The sequence below is a fragment of the Pelodiscus sinensis genome, chromosome 11 (genome assembly GCF_049634645.1).
Source record: "Pelodiscus sinensis isolate JC-2024 chromosome 11, ASM4963464v1, whole genome shotgun sequence".
Classification (NCBI taxonomy): domain Eukaryota; kingdom Metazoa; phylum Chordata; order Testudines; family Trionychidae; genus Pelodiscus; species Pelodiscus sinensis.
In genome coordinates, this window is record NC_134721.1 from 41,017,438 (window position 1) to 41,042,221 (window position 24,784).

General features: G+C 43.3%; 3 protein-coding genes across 4 annotated transcripts in view; 2 read left to right on the forward strand and 1 right to left on the reverse strand.

Annotated features, from left to right (window-relative positions):
- Positions 1 to 3,056, forward strand: part of NEK4 (NIMA related kinase 4) — a 42,686-nt gene extending 39,630 nt beyond the window's left edge. For both annotated transcript variants that reach the window (XM_025186979.2, XM_025186978.2), the window contains one exon: positions 2,810 to 3,056. The gene's annotated coding sequence lies outside the window, so the exon portion shown is untranslated. The remainder of the gene's footprint in view (positions 1 to 2,809) is intronic.
- Positions 1,549 to 8,726, reverse strand: SPCS1 (signal peptidase complex subunit 1). The gene is made up of 4 exons (XM_075939420.1): positions 8,253 to 8,726; positions 4,326 to 4,385; positions 3,054 to 3,140; positions 1,549 to 1,731 (listed from the first exon to the last, which is right to left on the reverse strand). Exons 1-4 carry the CDS (start codon positions 8,604 to 8,606, stop codon positions 1,609 to 1,611), a joined length of 624 nt encoding a protein of 207 aa, XP_075795535.1. The 5' UTR covers positions 8,607 to 8,726; the 3' UTR covers positions 1,549 to 1,608.
- Positions 8,727 to 8,857: 131 nt separating this feature from the next.
- Positions 8,858 to 22,860, forward strand: GLT8D1 (glycosyltransferase 8 domain containing 1). The gene is made up of 10 exons (XM_075939419.1): positions 8,858 to 9,048; positions 11,226 to 11,281; positions 11,378 to 11,476; positions 12,615 to 12,831; positions 14,466 to 14,583; positions 17,700 to 17,784; positions 19,298 to 19,410; positions 19,964 to 20,130; positions 20,684 to 20,796; positions 22,021 to 22,860. Exons 2-10 carry the CDS (start codon positions 11,266 to 11,268, stop codon positions 22,209 to 22,211), a joined length of 1,119 nt encoding a protein of 372 aa, XP_075795534.1. The 5' UTR covers positions 8,858 to 9,048; positions 11,226 to 11,265; the 3' UTR covers positions 22,212 to 22,860.
- Positions 22,861 to 24,784: the final 1,924 nt, after the last annotated feature.

Here is a 24,784-nt window from a genome sequence, read left to right on the forward strand (position 1 = left end):
CAGCGTGAAGAGGCATGCCACAACAGACGTGAGTATGACATTACTTTCATGGAAACAGGGCTCCATGCTCATGATGCTGTGGCATCCATGTGGGCAACCAGGGCATCAAAAGGCACGAGCATAATGCATCCCCTTTATCTCACGGATGGTGGAGAAGGGTCTAGTTGAGTACCTTACGGAATGCAGCCATACGAGCCCCTCTAAGCCTCACTGCCCAGTTTTGGATCCAGTGAGCACCAGAAGCATAACCCAGATTGCAAAGCAACCTCGCTTTGAGTTGATGGTAGGCTCCCTTAATGAGGATGCACTACTTTAGAGTACATTTGATTCTTTCCCACAGTGAGGACACGGACCTTTAATTTCTCAAATTCAGGTGTCCAGAAATCGACCATGTTAGAGCCTACCTTATTTCATAGGGTCTGTCTAGACTACATGCCTCTGGCAACAGAAGCATGTAGATTAGGCTACCCGGCATAGGAAAATGAATTATTTAAATCGCTGCTTCATTTAAATGGCTGCTGTGCTGTGCCGATCAGCTGTTTGGTCGGCTGAGCGAGGTAGTCTGGACACTCCGTGGTCGACATTAAAGGCATTTGTCGACTGTCCCAGTAAACCTCATCCCACAAGGAATAACCAGGCAAACAGCTGATCGGCACAGCGTGGCAGCCATTTAAATTTAAGTTTTTCCTATGCCGGGTAGTCTGGACACACCCAGGCTACGTCTATTCAAAGTAGGAATAAGATCCTCTGGAAAAGGGCGCTTTTTCCGGAGGATCAGGGCCAGTGTAGATGCTCTTTTCCGGCTTTTCTAAAAGCCGGAAAAAAGCGGCGGACATTTTTATTTAAATGCCGCGGGGGATATTTAAATCCCCCGCGGATTTCCCTATTACGATAGCTGAAATTAACATGCCCCTTCCGGAAAAGGGGCCAGTGTAGACGTAGCCCCATAGTGTAGATGTCTACATGTGCCCATAGTGAGGTTTTTTTCAAGCTAAAGGAATTTAATTGCTTTTAAAGCAACCCTGCATCAACAGAAAAAAAAAATTAGTTGCATTTTTGACTCCTAACTATTTAAATTGCTTGAATTCATGGAAAAAACTTCGTCTTCATGATTTTAAATTTTCTCCTTCCAACTAGTCCTATTCACAACTACGTTAGCTTTTCTGCAACTGAAATATACTTAAGTAAAAACTTCCTATAGGCCTAGTTCACATTCACTCATTCTTGCTACAGTAGACACTAGATGTAGGCCTATTTTACTTGTGAACGAACACATTACACGCTCATCCAAACTGCATTAAAAAGGACTGATTCTCCATAAAAAGGCATTTCACTCACAAGTACCAGAAGGACTTAATTCCCCTTACCTTCCCCAGTTTTACACAGAATTCAGTGACAAGTTTTGATTCCTATGTAATATGTATACTTAGGATGAAAATTTAACATACTTGAAAATGTAATACACAACTAAATCAGTTATTTTTATATTATCTGCCTAACCGTAGCATAATCTCAAAGGCATTGAGAAATTAAGGTCTCACACACTGGGAATGTCTCAAACATTTAATGAACCAAAATTTTCCAGTATTACACCATGAGAGTTCATATTCAACTTTTAGTATGCCTTTTCACTTTCCTCTCTGCAGGCTTCTTATCTTCTGTTCCTGACTCCTGCACAGGTAGCCATTTCAGAGGATTGCGGCGGTACATAGGCCACGGAGGGAGTGTTAGCTTAAAAGGAAGTAAAAGTTTAATTATAATAAACTACAACTCAATCTAGTGTGCAATTACAATGTTATTACTACAAAACCATCATGTGGACTTGCAGTATCTTATTTATTATCAAATCACTTAAGATGACAGACATCTGATTGAGCATTTAATGGTTTAGATCACTAATAGAAATCTACTATATATTTTAGAGAGTTTATCGGTTTGATCAAGAACTCCTAAACGGTACGAGCTGGAACTACCAAATTCAGTATACAGCTTCCTCTTATAATTTAAAGCAATGTCAGGGTTTGGTTGTGCCACAAAAACAGGATATGCCTAGAATGGGATTGTCTCATAAAACCAAACAGAAAGGAGACAATCACCAGATCAAGTGCAGTTCTCAAAATTGACATAACTGCGTGAATGTTGAAATAGACTGAACGAAGGTGGGGCAGGAACATATGATGAACCTTAGAGTAGGACTGCTTCTCAAACCTTACAGGAAAGAGAAAATGAAGAAAATTTGAGTAGCGCTGTTTTTTCAAGATAAATTAATGGATAAGGTTTGAAAACTAGAAGAAAATGTTATTGGAAACTAGGGCTATGTTAGTGTATTCATTTAAACAGTTATATGCCCGATACAGAGGCATGGATCGGGGGAGCAGGAGACGAGAGACAGTGCTCACAGGATGTGGCTTTTAAGCAAGCTCCCCACAAGTACTGGCTTCCGGAGAGCTGCCTGCCCCTTCCCCGATGCTATTACACATTTAAAAATGCTTTAACATCCCAATTTGGAAACCAAATTGAGTATAGTAGTGGTGGTGATGGTGGTTTTTTTAACATATAGTGAAGAAGAGTTTATAGGGATAAAGAAAAAAGTAACCTGATGGAATTTTTAGTACAAAAAAGTACTAAAAATTAAACAATCCCGTTTAAGAAATCCAAAATAAGTTAACTTAATACAATTTTTTGAAAAATACAATCATTTAAATAGTGTGTACATTTTCCTTTTATTTTTTTAAAGAAACCTTACTTGATTTAAGTACCCCAGTAACTCTGCTAGTTTTCTATATTGGCATTTGTTTTTTTATATCAGGCCCAGAAGAAACAAGGTACATTGGAAGAGATAACTGAAGTACAGAACTAGAAGAACAGAGGTCAGAATGAGTTCGTTCATGCATAATGTAAAGCTCGTATTGCATGTTTGTATTATGCTCATCTAGTTGATGCTAGTAGACCCGTACTTTAAGAACTTTTGTTCATGTAAAAAGAGTTTGAGGAACATCAGAATTAGTTTTGAAAACCCCATTAGTATATTCAGTAATAATATTTTGTCTTACCAGGCACGATAAAGCAAACCCAGCCATAACTATATAGACAGTCCAGCCAAACTGTTCAGCAATGTAGCCATAGATAAAACCAATTACCTAGAAAATGCAATACCAATTTTAATAACTTAACCAGCCTTTCCCAGACCACAGGTATTGAGTTAATATTGAAAAATATCCCATAGATAAGGAAAATTACCTAAGTTACAAAACACTAAATGTTAGCAAATTGAATTGTAGTAAATTTCCCAAACACAATTCTTAATCTTGGTGTGATACAGATCTCAAACTATAGATACTCATTGGGTATTAGCTGGACTTAGTTATATATATATGAATAAGTCTTTATGTGAAATAAGACTGACTTCATATTACAGTAAAATTAGATGCTCAGTTTGGTAAAGTCTGAAGTATAATTTTTGTGGAGCTATTTTTAATGAGTAAGCATAAGCAGAACAGGACTTGAGTAAATAGTTTACTTAAATATAGAGACTAAGGAACTGTTTTTATGGTGAATTAGTGTCTAATCAGGATAGAGGTATATTTTAATAAGCTTAAAGTGAGAATGCAGATAATGGCATTGTTTAATGAAAATTAAGTGGTGCAGGTTTGAGCCTGCAGTTTGTAGTGAGCTCTAAGATGGCCTGTCCAATATGTACTGCTTTTGCTTTTGATAATGAAGCTCAATAGCCTTTATTAGAAGGAAGGATGTTAAATGTTTCTGGATGGAGTGTGTGAAAAGTCTTAATTCTGACATCTCTTCACTTGAGTGCTTGACCTTGCCACCTTAACATGTTCTCAATTTTTTTAGCATAATTTAGTGAAGGGATTATATTGAAAAACTTTCATTATGCAAGTACTTAACTTTTCAGTAGCATTTATGAAACATCTTAAACATGCTACAAATTCTATGAAAAGTAAGGCGGGCGGGTTAAGTGACTTACCCAAGGCCACACACAACTTTAGAATCAGAGCTACAATTAGACTGAGTTATTGGTTTCTTGATCTGTGCTTAGTCCACTGAACTATGCTGTCTTCAGGATTAAGGAATTCAATACTGAATTACACTGGAATCCAAAATTTATAACTGATCCTCTAAGCTCACTGATATTTAATTGTACATTGACTATCAACAAAGCATTTTTTTTAAAGCCACTTGTTTAAAATCTCAAAGAGTCTGGCTGATTTACTTCAAGCTTTAAAAATCCAAGCAGTTGCCAGACCCTAATCAGTTTATTTTTAGAGGATGTCTTAAACAGTCTTAACCATGGCTCTGAGACTTACCGCAGAAACAAGAATGATTCCTTGAAAAATCTGTTCTGCAAGTTTTTGACCCTTGTAGTCCTGTTTTAAAAAAAAAAAAAAAAAAAATCAAGGTTATAATAATCCAACCCACCTGTACCCAGTAAATGATTCTTGCAACCTCTGTCAAGTAGTACAAAGACAGAGCTTGTGTATATACCTGCCCTGTTTCATATTCCACATTTCACTACAAATGTGTAAGATTAGAATATTTTCTTGTGTATTTTTTAAATCTTGTTTTTACTGTAAAACAAAATCTTAATCCCCAGCCTCATCTCCTCTGGCTCTGATATTAAAAAAAGGGCAAAACTGCACTCTTTGGGTTGCCATTAAGAATTAGTGGCATCTGTTCACAAGCCCAAAATCACATCACATTTAGATACAAGATAGCTAAATCCAAAGCAGAGTGTCAAAAGGATCTCACAATACAGTAAATAAATTTTAATGTTGATAAATGGAAAGTAATGCATAGTGGAAAACATAATCCCAACTATACATACAAAATGATGGGGACTGAATTAGCTATGAGCATGGGAGATCTTGGGAGTCATTGGGGAGAGTTCTCTGAAAACATCTGCTTGATGTGCAGCAGCAGTTTTAAAAAAAAAAAAAAAAGCAAATGTTAGAAATTGTTTTACAAAGGGATAGAGAATAAGAATATCTTATTGCCTCTTTATGAATCCATGGTACATCCACATCTTGTATACTGCATGCAGATGTGGTCACCTCATCTCAAAAAAGGTATTTCAGCACTGGAAAATTCAGAAAAGGGCAACAAAAATTATTAGGGGTTTTGAAAGGCTCCCATTTCAGCAGCAATTAAAATGAATGGGAGTTTTCAGGCTAGAAAAGAGACTAAGTGGGGAGATAAGATAGAGGCCTATAAAATAATGAGTGGTGTGGAGAAAGTGAATAAGGAAGAGTTATTTACTTATTCACACAATATAAGAACTAGGGGTCAACAAATGAAATTAATAGGCAGCAGATTTAAAACAAACAAAAGGAAGTTTTTCTTCACTCAGCGCACAGTCAACCTGTGGAATGGCTTGCCAGAGGATGTGGTAAAGACTAGGACTTTAACAGGGTTCAAAAAGAGCTAGATAGATTCATGAAGGTTATGTCCATTAATGGTTATTAGCCAGGATGGGTAGAAAGTGTCCCTAGCCTCTGTCTGCGTGGAAATAGGTGACAGGAGAGCAAGATCACGTGAGGATTACTACTTGTGTTCCCTATGTTATGTTCTCCCTCTGGGGCATCTGGTATTGGCCACTATCGGCAGTCAGGATACTGGACTAGATGGACATTTTGTCTGACCCAGTATGGCTATCCTATCCTCCAAAGCAGTTGCAGTCCCTCCCAGCATGCCATCGTCTACAAATGTAATAAGCGTACTCTTTGCCATCCTCTAAAAAACTGTTGACGAAGATACTGAACGGAACCTGTGCCAAAACAGACCCCTGCGAAACTCCACTTATGCCTTTCCAGCATGATTGTGAAACGTTAATAACTACTCTCTGAAAAGGATTATCCAGCCAGTTATCCACCCACCTTATAGTAGCCCCATCTAAGTTGTATTTCCCTAGTTTGATAAGGTCATATCTGCTGCTTCTCCCTTATCCACAAGACTTGATATCCTATCAAAGAAAGCTATCATGTTGGTTTGACATGATTTGTTCTTTACAAATCCATGCTGGCTGTTACCTATCACCTTATCTTCCAGATAAATTCCTTAATTACTTGCTCCATTATCTTCCCTGGCACAGAAGTTAAACTGACTGGTCTGTAGTTTCCTGGGTTATTTCCCTTTTTATAGATGGGCACTATACTTGCCCTTTTTCAGTCTTCTGGAATCTCTGGTCACTCTTATGTTCATTTCACCCAGTTCCGTACTTAGAGCAAACAACTATGCTTCCTTATTCTGAAATAATTTAACTTATTATTTAATAAGCAGTAGATAAGCATACCCATGTACTGGGGGAACTGAATATAACAAGACTGGTATGTTCAATTTAATTATTTTGGTAGATTTTGCCTCCTTGTGGTTATACACGCAAAAGTATCAAACTACATGAAACTGAGCATATGCATTTGGAAGATATGATATCCTATCTTCTGTATTCTACATAATGCCATCCTGGAGGTAATAGTATTTTATTCTGTATATAATAGTATTCATAGTACTTGGTGAAAGTACAAAATAGTGTGGTAAAAAAAAATCAGTACTTCAAGTGATACTAACTTTTGGGTGGGAAGAGGGAGAACACCAGAAAAGAGGCAATTAAGTCAAAGAGTACAGATTTCAAAAGAACATACTTGCCAATTGAAGCATGCTTGCTTGCTTGAGTTCTCACATCCCAATTTTGTATGCCATAGCCACAAACATCTTTGACAGAAGTAGTCAAACTGGTACTGTGATACTACACCAGTTGTTACTGTAGAACAGCGGTCTCCAACTTTTTTACACCCAAGATCACTTTTTAAATCTCAGAACAGGCGAAGCTCTACTGCCTCTCCCCTTCCTTGAAGCCCCGCCCTCTCTATTCTCCTCCTGTCCATCACTTGCTATCCCCAACCCTTACTTACACACTCTGATAAACAGTTTATTTTTAAATTATGCGATACATACAATTAAAATCACGTGTTTATAGTTATGAAATAAATGGTCTTTTTTTCATGCTATTTAAATCTAAAATGAAGCATTTATAATTATACATTTTGTGGGGACGGAGTACTGTGGCTGGGGGCAGGGGAGAGGGAACAGGGTGCTGGGAGGGCAGAGGACAGGATTCTACAGCAGGGGACAGAGTTCGGGGACTGGGGACGGGAGTACGGACAGACTTCGGGGAGTGGGGACAGTTCTGTAGTTGGGAACAGAGTTCGGGGAGTGGGGACAGGAATGGGGACAGCATTCTGTAGTTGAGGACAGGGGAGTGGGATGCCAGTGGAGGCAGAGAGTCCCCTGCATCTCCCTCCTCCCAGCATTCCCCCCCCCCAAACCAGCGCATGCCTGCCCTGTGGTCGACCCCCCCCAGGGAAGCCCTGTGCACGTGCCTGCACAGGGGGCCGACCCCCCCATCCTCGCAGGGAAGCCCCACGCCCGCCCCAGGGCCAACCCCCCACCCGCGTAGGGAAGCCTCGTGTGTGCCTGCCCAGGGAGCCGACCCCCCCACCCGCGCAGGGAAGCCCTGCTGGCGCTTGTCCTGGCGCCAACCCCCTCCCTGCGCCGCGAAGCCCCGGGGCCAACCCCCAGCGTGCCGGAAGCCAACACTACCTAAGTCTTCTCTGGAGGTAAGTAGTGGGGCTTCTGGGGGGTGGGAGGGAAATGGGGGCGGAGCTTACAGGATGCCTCGTGAGCAACTGGTCAAGGCCTTGATATCGACCAGATGCTCGCGAGCGACTGGTTGGTGACCATGGCTGTAGAACAAATGATTAAGTGCTATATCCTGTCCTTTGCATCCCTTTTCTGATGATTTTACACTAGCTACTTTTAGAGGAGAAATGTAGGCGTTTCACTTGACGTCATTCACGTTAAGATAATACAAATAAAAAGCAGTTAAATGTGTAAGTCAGGCAAGCCCTAGTAATTACACCTTATGCCCTAATACAGCTGTTCGTCTCCAAGGTGCCACCAGACTCCTTGTTTTAACATTTCTGCAGGAACGCAGCCCAAAGGGGCAGGCAGCGATCTTAGAGCGCCCAGCAGCACTGAGCGATGACCATGCGGCAGAGAGCAGCGGCTGCGTCCTGTTCACAGCCTCGGCCCTTTGCTGGGAGAGGGGGCACTAGACCAGGCTCACGCGGGGCAGCGCGGACCCTGCCGAGGGAGGTTTGTGCGTCCCAAGACTCGCTGGGCTCGTTCCCCGGCCCGCGCTGCTCCCTGCGGGGCGGCAGCGCCTCCGTTCCCCTTACCATCTGGGTGGGGATGGACCCGAACACGTCCAGCATGGCGGCAGCGAGGGAGGCCGCCTGCCGGCTCGCGCTGCTCTCGGAGCTGCCCGCCCCGCCCCGCGAAGCGCAGGCCTCGGAGACGCGCCCCGCCTGCGGAGGGGAGACTTCAGGGGCGCCCTGGGAGTCGGCCCCGGCCGGCGAGGGAGGGGCGGCGGAGGCCGCAGCGGCACCGGACGAGGAGGACGCGGTCTGGCTGGCGGCAGCCTCCCTGCCGAGCCGACTAGCCCGGGTCCTCGGCCCTCCAGCGGCGGCAGCGCGGGTCCGCAAAGCTGGCGCTGAGCTGGCCGGAAGCAGCGCGGCCTTGCTCCGCCCCATGTCCCGGCAGCCTCCGGCAGGGAGCTGTCCGCGCCAACTGCCTGAGCAACTGCGCCGCCCGTGGGGTGCCAAGGCCCGCCCTCGCCGCAATCCACCGCCCGGCTCCGCCGCGGCCTCCGCCACGCGCCTCCATGGCAACCGCGGGTCCTCAGCGCGTAGGGGTGCCCAGCGCGCTGCCGGACTGGCGAGGCGCCGGCCGGGAAGGCTGGGTCCGCTCGCGCCGAGCTACCCTGCGCGGCGTCAGTGCTGCCGCGCCTCCGCGGATAGTACCGCCGCGCGCAGGGGGGTTGTCGAGTCAGGCGGCGCGATGGCTGCCCGGGGCCCGGCCCGCAGGTGGCGGCCGCCTGCTGCCGCGGCTCGCGCTGTGTTGAGGTGGCACTTGGCTGCCTGTCGGCGGGGAGCGAGCGAGCGCGCGCGCGGAGCCGGCTCCCCAGACGCGCAGGTAACGCGCCGCCTGCGCCCCTCTCCGCTGGGCAGAGGCCCCGCGCTCAGTGCGCCCCGCGCGTGGGTTCCTGAGACCCCCTCGGGCTCCGCGCTAGCCCTGCTCGGTACAGCGTGACCCTTCGGCCGGGGCCGGGTCACTGTCTGGGGGCTGCTCTGTATCGTCCCACACAACTGGCCGGAGCCCCAGTAGCCCGGGAAATTCAGGCCCCGGCGCCTCTGAGAGGCAACGCTCCCCCCCCCCACTCTGAGAGGCAACGCTCCCCCCCCCACTCTGAGAGGCAGCGCTCCCCCCCCCCCCACTCTGAGAGGCAACGCTCCCCCCCCCCCCACTCTGAGAGGCAGCGCTCCCCCCCCCCACTCTGAGAGGCAGCGCTCCCCCCCCCCACTCTGAGAGGCAACGCTCCCCCCCCACTCTGAGAGGCAACGCTCCCCCCCCCACTCTGAGAGGCAGCGCTCCCCCCCCCCACTCTGAGAGGCAACGCTCCCCCCCCCCCCCCCCAGCGTCTCAGCACAGCAAGGACACTTTTAATAAGGGAGGGAGAGAAGTAACGTGGCGTTGACTGGGAAGGAGCCACAGACAGTTCATAGCCAGCCCACAGGAAACATCCTGGCGCAGGTGGATTGAGCAATGTCCTTTGCGGTTCACGCGCCCTAGTCCAGCAGTGGAAGTGCCCCATTCACGTGCCCAGCCCTTCTCTGTACCCCACTCCGGTGCTGCAGTTGGTCAGGGCAGGCAAGAGCTCAGAGGTGTTCTGCAGAGCTCACCTCCCATCCTGAGGGGGGGTGGGAATAGGAGGCATCTCACCTACTCCACTGGCCACTCGCCGCTGCTCCTGCCAGATGCCCTGCCTGCTGGCCAGCTACGCGTTGCTGCCAGATGCCTTGCTGGCCACCTGCTACTGATGGGTTTGGATTAGGGATGTTAAATATTGGTTAATTGAATAGTTGAATAACATCATGAGTCCTTATCGGTTAGTTGACTATTCTGTAGTCCCTTGGGGTGGGGCTGGCAGCACCATGGGTTGCCAGGCGGGAGCTGGTCTGCGTGGGGAGCTAGTTTAAAAACAAGCTCTTCTTGTGGACTGGCTGCTTGTCTCCCTGTTCTGCTGCCTCTGATAAAGAAGCAGCAATGCGGAGTGTCAGCAGCAGCCCCTGTCTGGAGAGGAGGGTCTGAGCTCCTGGACCCAGAACAAACTGAAACTGAGCTGGGCTGCCTGCCTGCCCGGCTCCTAATACACTTTAAATGCAGAGCCACAGCAGGGGTAGGTTCTGGACCTGGCATGAGCCAGAACTGAGCCAGGCTGCTGGCCAGCCTGCTAAAAAAAATTACTGGGAGTGGTGGTGGTGGAAATGCAAGTTGTCTATAGCATTAACTGGTAAGATTTTGCTTATTGGTTAATCAACTACACTATTACATCCCTAATTTGGATTTGGGCCAAACTTAGTGATTTCAGCTCTCTGTGATTCCAGCTTTTCAGTGATTTCAGCTCTTGACCCACAACACAGGCCAGAAGAAAATAAAGAGACTCCATATCTGTTTTAGTTCTATTATTGGAAGGTGGAAGAGAGAAACAGGTTGAACCAGTCTTACAGCTCATGCCTGGAGGGGATGTAGTCTGCTGGTTCATTCATTTGAGTCTGGAAGGGAAAGGCTTATCCATCCAAGATTCTTTACAATGACCATCTCTCTTCTGCAAGCACTGGTTGTCATATTTTACAATTCCTACATTTGGGTTAACATTATCTGTGACCCCATAAGAGCCAAATTAGTTATATTAGGCAAAATACCATTCTAACAATTGACTATCAGGCTTATAGCACTGACTAAACTGTATTTACAGAAGCATACCCAGGATTTCTTTCCCATTCCAGCATGAACTGTATTTACACAACAACAGTTGAATACTGTACAGGGCTAAACAACTGAGTGAGCATAAATCACACCCAGGATTCCTTTTCCCTTCCAGCTGGCTGCATTGGAAGCATTGATTCAGACCCTGCTTACACATATATCACACCTGAAATCATTTTATTGGTGAGGGAGGGTTCACCCACGGACCAGCACTTTTGTTGTTGATCATGGAAAAAATGTTGACGTCCTCAGTCATAGCACGTGTGTGTCTCCCATATGTGTATGCAGGCGATGGAATGTAATTGTATGTTTTCCTCTTACAGGTTTGTAAAGAAGTTCTGCTAATAAAGATATAAGGGAAAAATGACATTCAGAAAAGGTACACATTTAAAACAAGCAGACAAAAAGCTTTTGTGCACTTTGCTTTTCCTTACCTGTGAGATTATCCTAATTATCTTTCTCTTCTCTATTTCAGTGAACATTGCCATCCTTGTACTTGCTGTTGTTATATTTTTATTAGTTCTGCATCATAACCTTCTGGGTCTCAGTGACTTTTTGAAACGAGATGTATCAGGTACAGGTGCCTTTTCTTTTATATTAATGAGTTTTCTTTGCACATTAGTAGCACAGTGCATACCGGATCAGAAACATACCTCTGCCTTGCTAAAATGGTTTCTGCCATGTAATAACAATAGACCTCTTTTGTAATGAAGTGTATTTTGAAGGTATGGTTTTCCTGTCTTTTTGTCTAAATTTTATTTCTGTACTCCATTAACAGTAGATTTTTACTGTTGAGTGTGTCTGCTGTAGACTTAACTGTAGAAGGGTCATGAGTATGCAAGTACAGATGGAGTCTTGCAGTTTGTGTTGTAGCCACATTTAGTGAAAAATGATATATCTAGCAAACCTACTGACCTGTCAGCCAGTTATAGATTTTAAGGCTAAAAGGAGCCATTATGACCATGAAGTCTGACACTCTGTCTAACAATGGGCATATAATTTTATCCTGAAATTCCTGCATGGCATCCAAAAATTAAAAAAAAAAATCCAATTGATATAAAGACTCTAGTTGATTGAGTTTAATTTATTACTAGATAATCTGCTCAGTTAATTAATTTAAAATACCAACATCCCTGTTCGTATCTGTACATCCATATTTGTATCCGGCATAAATACTTGTGGGTTCAGTTTAGGTCATTTTAGATGCCTAGCACTCATGTGAGACACTCATGTACTGTACTACCTAGTCAGCTGTAGAAGTAGATGACACCATAGCAGAATTTATATGTGGTTTCCTTGGTTTCTTTCTCAGAAGAATTAGAAAGAGAGTTGGAAGAGAAAGTGGTGTGGAAAGGAGGGAGAGTGTAGCTCATGTGTATCTAAAATCCCTACTCTGATACCCTGAGATTAAAGAATGAAGGACGGAATTTAATCTGAGTTCTGATGTTCATCTGTGTGTTCTGCCATGTTGACTCATTGGGGAGTTGAAACTTTTATGAGTGCGTAATACTATTATTGCAATTTTTATGCATTGTGATTAACATAGATGACAAATCCTTCAGTACCTACCTGTACAAACTTGTAATAGTTCTGGTTGAGGTCTCTAAGAAAGTACAAATGTAAATAATTGGAGGTGTTAAAATTTTCAGACACTAATAATTTGCTTGTTTGTAGAGCCAATATATATATACTTCCATTCTCTTGTCCTGCAGATTCAAGTTTGTTAGGACTCCAGCCTATAGATTTCATACCTGAGGTTCCTGAAAGGCTGACTGACGAAAGAAATGATCTGGAAATTCCTGTGGTTATTACAGCTTCAAATGACAGACTTGCGGGTGCAATTGCAGCCATGAACAGCATTTACCACAACACTAAATCCAACGTGGTGTTCCATATTGTCACTCTAAATGATACAGTGGACCATTTAAGGTAAATCGTGCTCATAATTGTTCATTGCAGTTGTGTCAGGCTGCTGGATTAAATTTCAGAAGAGGAAAACACCATCTGGTCCAACAATCCAGACCTCTGAAAACTGATTGCAATCCTACCTGTGTGTTTCATTATCAGATTTTGGGGATGTCTATAGTACAGCGTTGTTGGAAAAACTGCCGGTTTTCCGACAAAATCTGAGTTTTGTCCACATTGCAATAGCGTTATTCCGAAAGAAAATTGAAAGAACAGAGGGGTTTTTCCATCGCTGGTAATCCTCTCTTTCTATGAGGAAGAAGCCTTTTTCCGAAAGAGCTCTTTTGGAAAAAGGCATGTATGGACGGGAAAGAGGGAGTTCTTTCGAAAGAAGAGGAAAAAGCACAGGTGCTCTGGTGGTCACTCCATCCATAGTAATCACAGTTTAAATGTGAGATAGTATCAATTCAGTGTGGACGCTATCTTTCGAAAGCGTAGATCTCTTTTTCGATGTGCTTTTGTGTGTTGACGCTCTTTCAGAAGATCTCTTCTGAAAAAAGTTTCTTCTAAAAGAAGCCTGCAATCTAAACGTAGTCAGAGTAATTCTTTCTTTTTCAGAAAGCAACAGTAGATGGCTCTTGAAATTGTATATTCTGTTTGCTACAGTTGATCTCCCCATTAACGTTCCAAGTGTAGACTGCAGTTTGCATAGAATAGCTATGCTTTGCTTTGATTTCTGTTTTCCCAGTTTCCTAACTTTTAAAAAATGTATTACCACGAGTAAATGCTGAGGACCTGTCAAAAGCAGTGTGCTGAAAGAATCCAGAGTTTCCCAAGATGCAGGTTATGTTGTTCCTTACAGTGATGAGTATTCATTTAGAACCCAATTCTCTGAAGTCCTTAGTGCCCTTGTCTCCCATCAGTTTGAGGATGAGGCCTTTGGTCAATTTTTTTAATTTATTTGACTTTCAGCTGCACACAAAAAACTGCCATGGATGGTGGAACATGTAGTAAGAAATTGAAATTTGCAACATTAAAAAAAAGACGTTTGCTTCCATAAATGTGTTAAAGGAATGTTTTCCACTCTGTTGTGCACGCTTAAAGAAAATCAACTTTAAGTTAAACACGAGACAGAGAAAATAATGATATTTTTGATAGAATAAAAATTCCTTCACAAAAGCATGAGTCCTGGCAATGAAGTTTCCTAATTTTTAGATTGGTGTTTGATACTCTTCTACCCTCTGTATCTTCTCTTTTCAGTTAAATGGGAGGTCAAAATAAACACAGATATTTTGAGTAATGCTTTTTGTAATGGGAGCATGAGTTTCTGAGGCTAAATACTGTAACAACATGAGAAATAAACCTCAGAATGTTCCATTAGCTGGCATCTGTGGTCACTATTCAGTAGTGAGCTTTTTGTAGGCAGACCTCTGTGTCCATACAGCATTGTTCTAACATCAAACATAGAATATATTACATGTACATTAATTTTATAGGTTGAGGAAACAACCAAGGTAAAGTAACCAGACCAACTGTTATTTGTGACATTATCATTTGGATAACTTCCTCTTTATTTTTGGTTTAATTTGATTGATATCATACCCATTTCAATATGCTTGTTCTTTTTTGTAACTGTGTGACTTTTCTTCCCTGGGCAGGGCATGGCTGAGTAAAACTGCTCTGAAAAAAGTAAAATACCGAATTTTGGATTTTGACCCTCATGTTTTGGAAGGGAAAGTGAAAGAGGAAACTGAACAGACAGAGTCCATAAAACCAGTGAGTTCTGGTTCTGATTAGTTTTTATAAACATAAATCCATAATAACATATGTCAATAATTGATATGGACGGATGTACTAGGTATATCTCAACAGAGATGTGATTTATAGCTAGCGGTATATAGGTTTGTGGTTTTTAATCAGTATTTTCATAGATGTAAAAGTTTGCTTCTTATCCAAACTTAATTGTATTAGGAATGTAACAGTCATAGAACCATAGAGCTGGAAGAGACCTCAGAAGGTCATCAAGTCCAGTCCCCTGCCCTAGGCAGGACCAATTCCAACTAAATCAACCCAGCCAGGGCTTTGTCAAGCCAGGACTTAAAAATCTCTAGGGATGGAGACTCCACTACATTCCAGTGCTTCACCACTCTCCTAGTGAAATAGTTTTTCCTAATATCCAACCTGCACCTCTCCCATCGCAACTTGGGACCATTGTTCCTTGTTCTGCCATCTGTCACTACTGAGAACAGCTTTTCTCCAGCATCTTTGGAACCTCCCTTCAGGAAGATGAAGGCTGCTATCAAATCCCCCTTCACTCTTCGCTTCTGCAGACTAAACAGACCCAGCTCCCTCAGCCTCTCCTCGAAGGTCATATGCTCCAGCCCCCTAATCATTTTCGTTGCCCTCTGCTGGACCCTCTCCAGTGCATCCACATCTTTTTTGTAGTGGTGGCCCAGAACTGGACACAATACTCCAGATGTGGCCTCACCAGAGCCGAATAAAGAGGAATAATCACATCTCTGGATCTGCTGACAATGCTCCTTCTAATGCAGCCTAATATGCCATTAGTTTTCTTGGCTACAATGGCACACTGTTGACTCATATCCAGATTCTCATCCTCTGTAATCCCCAGGTCCTTTTCTGCAGAACTACTACTTAGCTGGTTGGTCCCCAGCCTGTAACAATGCTTGGGATTCTTCCGTCCCAAGTGCAGGACTCTGCACTTGTCCTTGTTGAACCGCATCAGATTTCTTGTGGCCCAATCCTCCAATTTGTCTAAGTCACTCTGGACCCTATCTCTGCCCTCAAGTGTACCTGCCTCTCCCCTAGCTTAAGTGTCATCTGCAAACAATCCATCCCCTCATCCAGGTCATTAATAAAGATATTGAACAAAACCAGTCCTAGAACTGGACCTTGGGACATTCCGCTAGAAATCATCATAGAAGCTAATCAGATTGGTCAGGCACGACTTGCCCTTTGTGATTCCATACTGACTATTCTTGATCACTTTCCCCTCTTCCAAGTGCCTCAAAATGGATTCCTTAAGGATCCCTTCCATGATTTTTCCAGGGACCGAGGTAAGACTGACCGGCCTATAGTTCCCTGGATCATCCTTCTTCCCTTTTTTCCTTTTTCCAATCATCCGGGATCTCTTCTGATCTCCACAACTTTTCAAAGATAATGGCCAAAGACTCCTGAACTACATTTGCCAACTCTCTCACCCTCGGATGCATTAAGTCCGCACCCTTAGATTTGTGTACATTTAGCTTTTCTAAATAGTTCCTAACCTGTTCTTTACCCACCACGGGCTGACCATCTTCATCCCATCACTTAGCACATTAGTCTGGGAGCTGACCTTGTCCGTGAAGACAGAGGCAAAGAAAGCACTGAGTACTTCAGCTTTCCGCACATCATCTGTCACTAGGTTACCTCCTTCATCCAGTAGAGGTCCCTACTGGATGAGCCAATTAAATGGTTAAACGATAGGCATGAGCTTATTGATTACCATAATGGTTACATGCTGGTTCCCTGCCCAGTCCTGGGGAACCACCTGCCACCCCACGCTGCTGGTATTGTATTGGAGCCTGCGGCATGGGACAGCAGCCAGCCTTCTTGGAGCAGTGGCCAGAAGTGGGGCCAGGAGCAAGTTTAAAAGCTGGCTCCCAGGGAGTTGGCTGCCACCTTGCACTGCAGGCTCTGTAGCATAAAGCAGAGCCCGCAACACAGCCAGTTTCCCAGGAGTAGGGCCAGCAGCTGGGAACCGGCTTCTGGCATGTATTGGCTGCTAGCCCTGTAGGCTCTACAGTATAAGTTTTACACTGCAGAGCCCACTGTGTGCAACCGCTAAGATTTTCAGCAGTTATACAGTTACCTGATTAACTGCTTTTTAACATCCCTAAATTGTATATTCATTTTAAACAATAGTGAGGCAGGCACAACCTAGCCAATAAAGATTAACAGTAGATAGTGACATTTCTGTACTAAACCAAAGTCCCAGCAGGAAATGCTCTCTCTGTTCATATTCTGATTTGGGTAGTTACATTTTGGTTCCATAAAATTCACTGCATTTTCATTAGAATTAGGAGTCATTTCCTTCCTGTCCTAAACTTTTGCAAAATGCTGGAGTGCTCTGGAATTGTAGGAACCCAAATGAAAGGTACATTTGATTAGTGAGAAACAGGATTCCTTAATAGAGTGGGATCTATTAGGATAACAAGTATTCTATAAATGTCCATTGATTATTAACCCATCACATCTAGACGTGATTATTATGAGTGAGTTCTTCAGTCATAGCTGGTTATTCAAAAAAATACAATGTTGCAACTTAATTTTTCCTATTATAAGCTAAAAATATTTTTATACAGATCCTGTAGGCCCCAGTTCTGAAATGTGATTGTCTAGCACTGACCCTGTCTTTGTGTGGCGTTCTACTGACTTAGTGCAATTCTGTGGACACTCAAGCTAGTGAACTGCATCATAGGAGCAGGGCCATATGGAACACTTTATATTTCCAAAGTGTTGTATGAACATTTAGGCTGAGATACTCAAAGGGGCCTAAAGACCTGCTGCATAGTGGTATTTAGGCTTCTAAATCAATGGAAGTTAGGACCTTTAAGGCCTCTGAGGATCTGGATTGAAATGACTTTGTTCCACTGATTTTCAGTGGAGCTTGTGCTCTCAAATAATTTAGGCGTTTTTGAAAATTCTGCCCTTAACTATTTTTTCAAAAAGTGAAAGAACCAAAAAATCTCCCACCCTTGATCGTTATTATTCTTGTGTTGCATATGTTGTTATGGGTGCTGACATTTCTGGAAAATTAGTGCCCAGGACATCAGTTAAAGTTCCCCATTCTTTGTCACTTTCCCATCTCTCTTGCTTGCTTGTGTTCACAGTTAACCTTTGCAAGGTTCTACTTGCCTATGTTGGTTCCTCATGCAGAGAAGACCATATACCTGGATGATGATGTAATAGTGCAAGGTATTGAATATTTTCTTCCATTCTACCAGAGTAGTTCCTATTCACTTAGGATCTACTTTAGTATCCTGTCTCTGACATTAATCAAATGATTCTGTCTCATGTAAGGATTAAGTGTGTTAGCTATCAGATAACAGAGTAATCGACTGTTCTATAATCCCTGGGGGTGGGGCTGGCAGCCAGTGTGCTCTGGCCCCACTCCTGGGGAGCCCCCGCCATTGATACAAAGGCAGCAGCGTAGGGTGGCAACAGCCTGTGTCTGTGGGGAGTCCGAGCTTCCAGGGGACAGGGAGTAGTGCTGGAGCAGCCTCTGTCCATGGCGAGCCTGGGCCCCCTGTGGACAGGGGCTGCTGCCAGGGACCAGCCTTTGTCCACAGCGGGTGAAAGCTAGGAACCCCATGTGGACAGTGGCTGCTGCTGCTGCAAAGCAGTCTCTTCCTGTGGTGAACCAGGGCCAGCCGCGGGCGAAGACTGCTTCGCGGTCACCTCACCGGCTTCTCCCCTGAGACAGCAGCGATGGAGAGGGGGAAAGACAGGTGGCACTGCAGAGCCGGTGCTGGGGGGGAACCAGCTTTTAAGCCAGCACTCCCCAGCACCGGCTCCTGCTTCTCCCCCTTGCTACCTCTAATACAGAGGCAGCAAAGCGGGGGGGAATGTGAGTAGTTGAGAAGATTAACTGATACGCCTACGCTTATCACTTTATCGTCCTCTTGACTACTCGTTCACATCCCTGGTAAGGATACAAAAAGCCTGTCAATGCACCTAATGTATGCATGGCATCCCGGCTTTCTCAGTTTTTGTTCTGGTGAAGCATAAAGATTGATGGTTCTTACATTTGTATTCTGTCTAGTTTAACCAAATTGTTAAGATACTGTTGCTATTGTAATTTTAGCATCTAAACTATATTTTATGTAAGCAAAATAAAACTCTTGATTTTTTTCCTTAACACCTTTTCTTTGATAGTATTAATGTTAAGCTATCTATTTACATCTACAAAAAGTATTTTATTACAAAAATAAAAATGTAAGCTCTTCCGACTTCAGCACTGAAACTACTATTGAATTCTTTACCTAACAAGACCGCAGCATGAAACAAGGGATTTGACTTCTTTGCAGATTCTATTTTTCATGTCACTCCCTTTGTATTGTGTGTGATTTTTAATGTAAAAAAAATCCATTTCTCAAACAAAGGACCTTTGTTTTGATGTCAGCTTCTGTTGTTTTGAGGAGTTGGCTCAGGTCCCTAGTGAGCAGCAGGGTGATTTCGCCAGAGTAGAATTTGCGCTGCAGGAGCTAAAAGGGTATAATTCCACATAATGTAAATTTGTATGTAACATGTATTGTATTTAAACTAATATATTTTAAAATATTTAATTGTCTTGGCCCTATTCCTTGTTTAAAAAGATATCGAACTGTTTTGAGTTGGGTAAGATTGTGTTGGAATCAACATTGGAACAAGGTGTACAAAAAGCATATGAATGAAAGCTTAAGCAATATTTGTTTTGATTTTTTTTCAGATGATATCCTTGAACTTTACAACACACCACTGAAACCTGGACATGCAGCTGCATTTGCAGATGACTGTGATTCAACCTCTAATAAATTTGCTGTCCGTGGAGCAGGGAATCAGGTTTGTCTGTACCCACAGATAAGTTATTCAGATGTTTAAGTGCTATAAAATGTCCCTGAAGTATTGCAGCTGCGGTTGTTTGTGGACACATTTGAAAGTCAAGTTGAGATCATATTCAAAAGTAGAGACATAATTATAGCTCTTTGACTTTACAACGGTGCTGTACAATGGGAGTAAGACATTGCTGCAAAGAATGTCTAACATTCTATAAATAAATTGTTGTGTGTGTATAATATGCTTGCATAGAAACATGTGATTAAGCTAGTGGTGACATTAGTGACATCTTAGATTTTAGGTATTAAGATGAGGGAGCATTACCGAAAGCATTAAGAAAACTTTTATAGACAAAGCTTTACATATTGTTGTGCCTCTTTAAACTACATGCTTCTTCCTGTACCAAAGGAAGGGGAAACTATTTTATTCACACAGTAATCCTCTGCTCTAAAGAAGAAATTAACTGATAGAGTAGAAGGGGATGAGGATGGGGACATTTTAAATAAAATTTTATTTGGGAGCAGTTAAAACTAAAATCCAGTTTCTGCTCTGTTTTTAGTACAATTATATTGGATTTTTAGATTATAAGAAACAAACAATCCGTAAACTAGCCATGAAAGCCAGCACCTGCTCTTTCAATCCCGGGATCATTGTTGCCAATCTAACAGAATGGAAACTACAGAACATCACTAAGCAATTGGAGAAATGGATGACACTTAATGTAGCGTAAGTATGTGGAAATCAGGTATGGACAATTCAGGGGTTGCATAACTGTGACAGAGATTCACCGGAATGAAGGACAGTGGGTCTATATAAGTCACTCAGCAGGCAGAATGTAGCATGCTCTTCCTCCGTGAAGTAGTTATATGAAAATAAGCTATTCTATGGCTGTACCTGCAATAGAGATGCTAAAATATGTTTTAGGTAATTGTGTAACAACTGAAAATATTCAGCAGTTACACGTTTTCACACAGCGGGGAGACAGCTTTTAAGCTGACTCCTTATGCAAGGTTCCCGTGAAACCGCCCTCAGCCCCGTTCCCCTCCCCCACCACAGCTGCTGAGTCTGTATCAGAGGCAGTGGGGTGGGCCGCAGCTCCATAGGAACCAGCTTAAAATCCAGCTCACACCTGCTTCCCCATATTGCTGCCGCTGCGCGCAGGGACAGGTGTAGCCTGCATGTAACCATGAAGGTTAACTGATGAGCCCATTGGTTAACTGTTTACATTTTCACATTTCTAATTTGCTCCCTGGTCTAATTACTTCATCTCCCACTCTAGAGAGGAGTTATACAGCCGAACTCTGGCAGGTAACATTGCCACACCACCACTGCTAATTGTATTTTACAAGAAACATTCCAATATTGATCCCATGTGGAACGTCCGACATCTTGGTATGTATGAAATATACGCCTGACCTATTCCTTCTTGCTGTGCAACATTTTTTCCCCCAAGGGAGTGATGGGGATGCATCTTTTTCTTCTTTACTCCCTGTTCTCCCTGTTTTCAGAGCCCCTGCCTTGTCTGCAGGCTTGTTTCAGAACCAATGATTGCTGCTTTTTAAGCTGCCAAAGGACTTGCACAAGCTGAGCTTGCTTTCACATTTTGTAAATTATTAAACACATTTGGTATATTTGGAGTTGCTCTCATTTATTTGGAAGACTAGAACTTTGAAATCTGTTTAGTACTAGTTGAATTCAAATGCCTCGGCAGCACACTTTGTTTTTTATTACAAGTAACGCAGCCGTTAAGAATGCTTTGAAGTGCACTGGAAGGAGAAAACAGCCCCAGAATAGGAGAGATGGCTCAAAGTAGGGTTTTGTTGTTCCTGAGAATCTGACCCCAAGAATCTTAATTTGTAATGATCGATAGGGATGTTGAATAGTTGTGTAACCACAACAAATGTCAGCGGTTACACAATAGTCCCCAGGGGTGAGGCTGGCAGCCAGTGTGCTCATGGGCCCACTCTTTATAAGAGGCAGCAGCATGAGGTGGGAGCCGGACTGCAAGGAGGGGCCAGTTTAAAAACCAGCTCCCCATGCAGATCGGCTCCCGAATGCCACCCCTGGGTGCCAGGGTCCAAGTTTTCTGTGGAGAAAGGCTTCTCTGCGGCAGCATTCTGTTTTGTGGGGGGACTCCGAGCTCCCCATGGACAGAGGCTGCTCTGTGGCTCCCTGGAGCTGGTGCTGGGGGGGAGCTGGCCTTTAAACACCACACTGTTGTGCCTCTATCAGAGGCAGCAGCGTGGGGGTGAAAGGGGCAAGCAGATCTGGTTCTTATGGGGAGCCGGTTTAAAAGCTCATTCCCCACAGGCACCAGTTCCCTCCTTCCACCCCACCCCCCGCCTGTGATACAGAGGCAGCAAGAAGGGAATGCATGTAGTCGACAGAATTAATTGATATGCCCTGGTTTTATCCATTAATCGTCTACATGTTACATTCTTAACGCCTGATTGACTTGCCAGTTACCCCCCTCCTCCCGAATTGAAGCCAAAGCCATCCTTTGTTACATCTACATCTCATAACTGGGAAGTTAAAATCGTGCATGCTAAGATGATTTTACTGCCTTTATTTCATGCTCTAATGTGCAGTTGTGACTTGTTTCTCTTTTAACAAAAGGCTCTAGCACTGGAAAAAGATATTCTCCTCAGTTTGTGAAAGTTGCTAAATTGCTGCATTGGAATGGGCATTTCAAACCCTGGGGAAGAACAGCTTCATATGCTGATGTCTGGGAGAAGTGGTACATCCCAGATCCTACTGGCAAGTTTAACTTGATCCGCAGACACTCTGAGGTCGATGAAGCCCAATAAAATGGATTTACAAACTCTTGTCATTTTCTCAGGAAACTCTTGGAGCCAGCAGTGTTTCTTTCACCTGATTTATATTGCAGCAGTCTTTGCTTCTTTGGAGCACAGGGGAGGGTATGTGTTTAGGTGAAATGATTAACTGTACCAAACTGCATGCCTGAAGAGACTTACTTCAAATATGACAGAGGAAACTTAGTCTAGCCACACTACAAAGAGTGGGGAAACACCTTCATAAACTAGCATTTTGCTGGGTAATTCCTTTCAATAGCATTTTTCCAGGCTACCCCTAATCTTCTAGGTTCAGTATTTTGTCGGCTACATAAATGTCTCCTGTTCTTAGGAACACTGAGTGACTGCCACACGCAAATCTTGCACTCCAGTGATAATCAAAAGCTGCTACTTGGTTTCTTGTTACCATATTCTGTGATATGAGCTTTATAAAAGCCAGTTTCTCTTGCATGAAGACCCACTCGCTATTTATATTTAATCATTTCTCGTGATGTGTATTAACTTAATCTATATTTTTCAAAGGCTACTCAAGTATTATTTCACTCTGAATTTTTTTAAATGATTGCCACTTACCAAAAACTGTTTTTCAAGTTGTGGAGTATATTAAGCCTTCTTCAAAAATAAAATGATTTTTAAAGTTTAATTGTTCAAGTAATTTGAGGATCAGCTGCATCTAAAACTCATTCTGGTCTTGAAAATGGTATTTAATCTAGACGTGGAAACTTGTCTGTTTGGGTAGATTTTGCATGCAATTAAGAAACGATATATTAAAAGAATTTTTCTGAGACACTTGAATTAATTGTAAAAAGAATGCACAATGTCTTAAGTATAGGGTTTATTTTCAAATTAGAACCATGTCATTTCCTAGCACCTGAAACAAGCAATATCTAGTGATTAACTATTTCTCCTGCTATTTGGATGGTGCATCATAATACTGAGAGAAATAGTGCAGTTGAGGCTAACCATAACCTTGTTTTTAATGTGTTAGCTTTAGCAGTAATAGTCCTTTCTGGAACACGGTTTTTGTGATTGTCTGGTTTCTAGTAAACACCAGGGAAACACTGCTCTATTAAGGAGTTGTCACAGCATGGTAAATATACTCCCAGCTGGTAAATATAATACAAGAGTTGACACCTACTGCACTACTCAGTTGATTTATCCTAGAATAAATCACACATTCACATTAAGTTAGTTTGGGATAGCATTAATTATACGGTCTTCCACAAACAGTTCTCTAATTCAAGTAGCAGCTGTTCAGCATTTTACTGGCTCAAGCCTAGGTTAAATTATTTAAGCTAAAGATTAAAAACATGAAATGTGCAACTCTTGTATAACTTTTGCAGGACCAACTACTGCCTTACTCTTAATTCTGTAGATGAGTCAGTCATTGATATGCAGCTCTTGGGTTGCGTAGACCAGTGCTTCTCAACCTTTTTGATACCAGCTTTCTAAATGCTGTTGGGGAGCTCTCCGGAACCACTCATTGACAAACACTGGTGTGTAGACCATTCACATTAAGACTTTACACCATAGTCTGCTTCTGACATTATTACATGACCTCAGGAGCTGGAACTGAAGCTGCTGCCCTGGGCATCAGGGCTAAAGTTTGAACCCTACCATCCCAGGCAGTATGCTTGTAACCTGAGCCCTGCTACCTAAGCATGAACCTGTGGACACCGGTCCCCAAAAAGACAGAGCCAGGCCTGGTGACCCCATTCAAAGGGGATTGTATGACTCACTCTGGGGTCCCTGATTAGGGATTTAAAATCTAGATTAATCTGTTAACTGGCTAAACACTAGAGCTGTGTCTACACTGGCTTGATCTCACGCAAAAGCGGCTGCTCCTGCACAAAAACTTGCTGCCTGTCTACACTGGCCGTGTGGTCTTGCGACAGTAAACTGACATTCTAATGTATAAAATCAGGGCTTCTTGCGTGAGAACTCTGATGTGCCCGCTCAGGAATAAGCCCTCTTGCACAAGAGCTCTTCCAGAAGAGGCCAGTGTAGACAGGCAACGTGAATTTCTTGCGAGAGAGTGCCTACACTGGCATGGATGCTCTTGCACATGCCAGTGTAGACACTCTTCTGGAAGAGTTTTTGCGTGAGAACGCACCAGTGTAGACGTAGCCTAAGTTTACCTAAAGTTTAAATAAGTGGGCTCTGGTCCTAGGGGGCTGCTGCTGACACCAGAAGAATGCTCCTGGCCCTGGGGGCTGCCACTGCTGCTACTGGCAGTACACCCCGGGACCAGGGCTGAGGCTGCTGACAGGCATCACTCAGGCAAGGATGATACTTACTGGTTAACCGTTTACATCCCAGTCCAAGAATTGTTAGATTAGGTGAAATGCATCCTTCAGTATCTGGTATGGGAACTCCACATGTACCAAAACCACAAAAAGCTGGTTTCAGCAGCAAGTGCTTCAAGAAATATTCCAGTTATTTAATTTGATGTATTTTCCCTACAGAAAATAACGTTTGAAAATTCTTAAGTTAGCAGTGTATGTGCATTGTGTTTGGAGCAGATCCAAAAGCTTTAGATTTTAACTAAGTTAGAGATGTTAAAATTA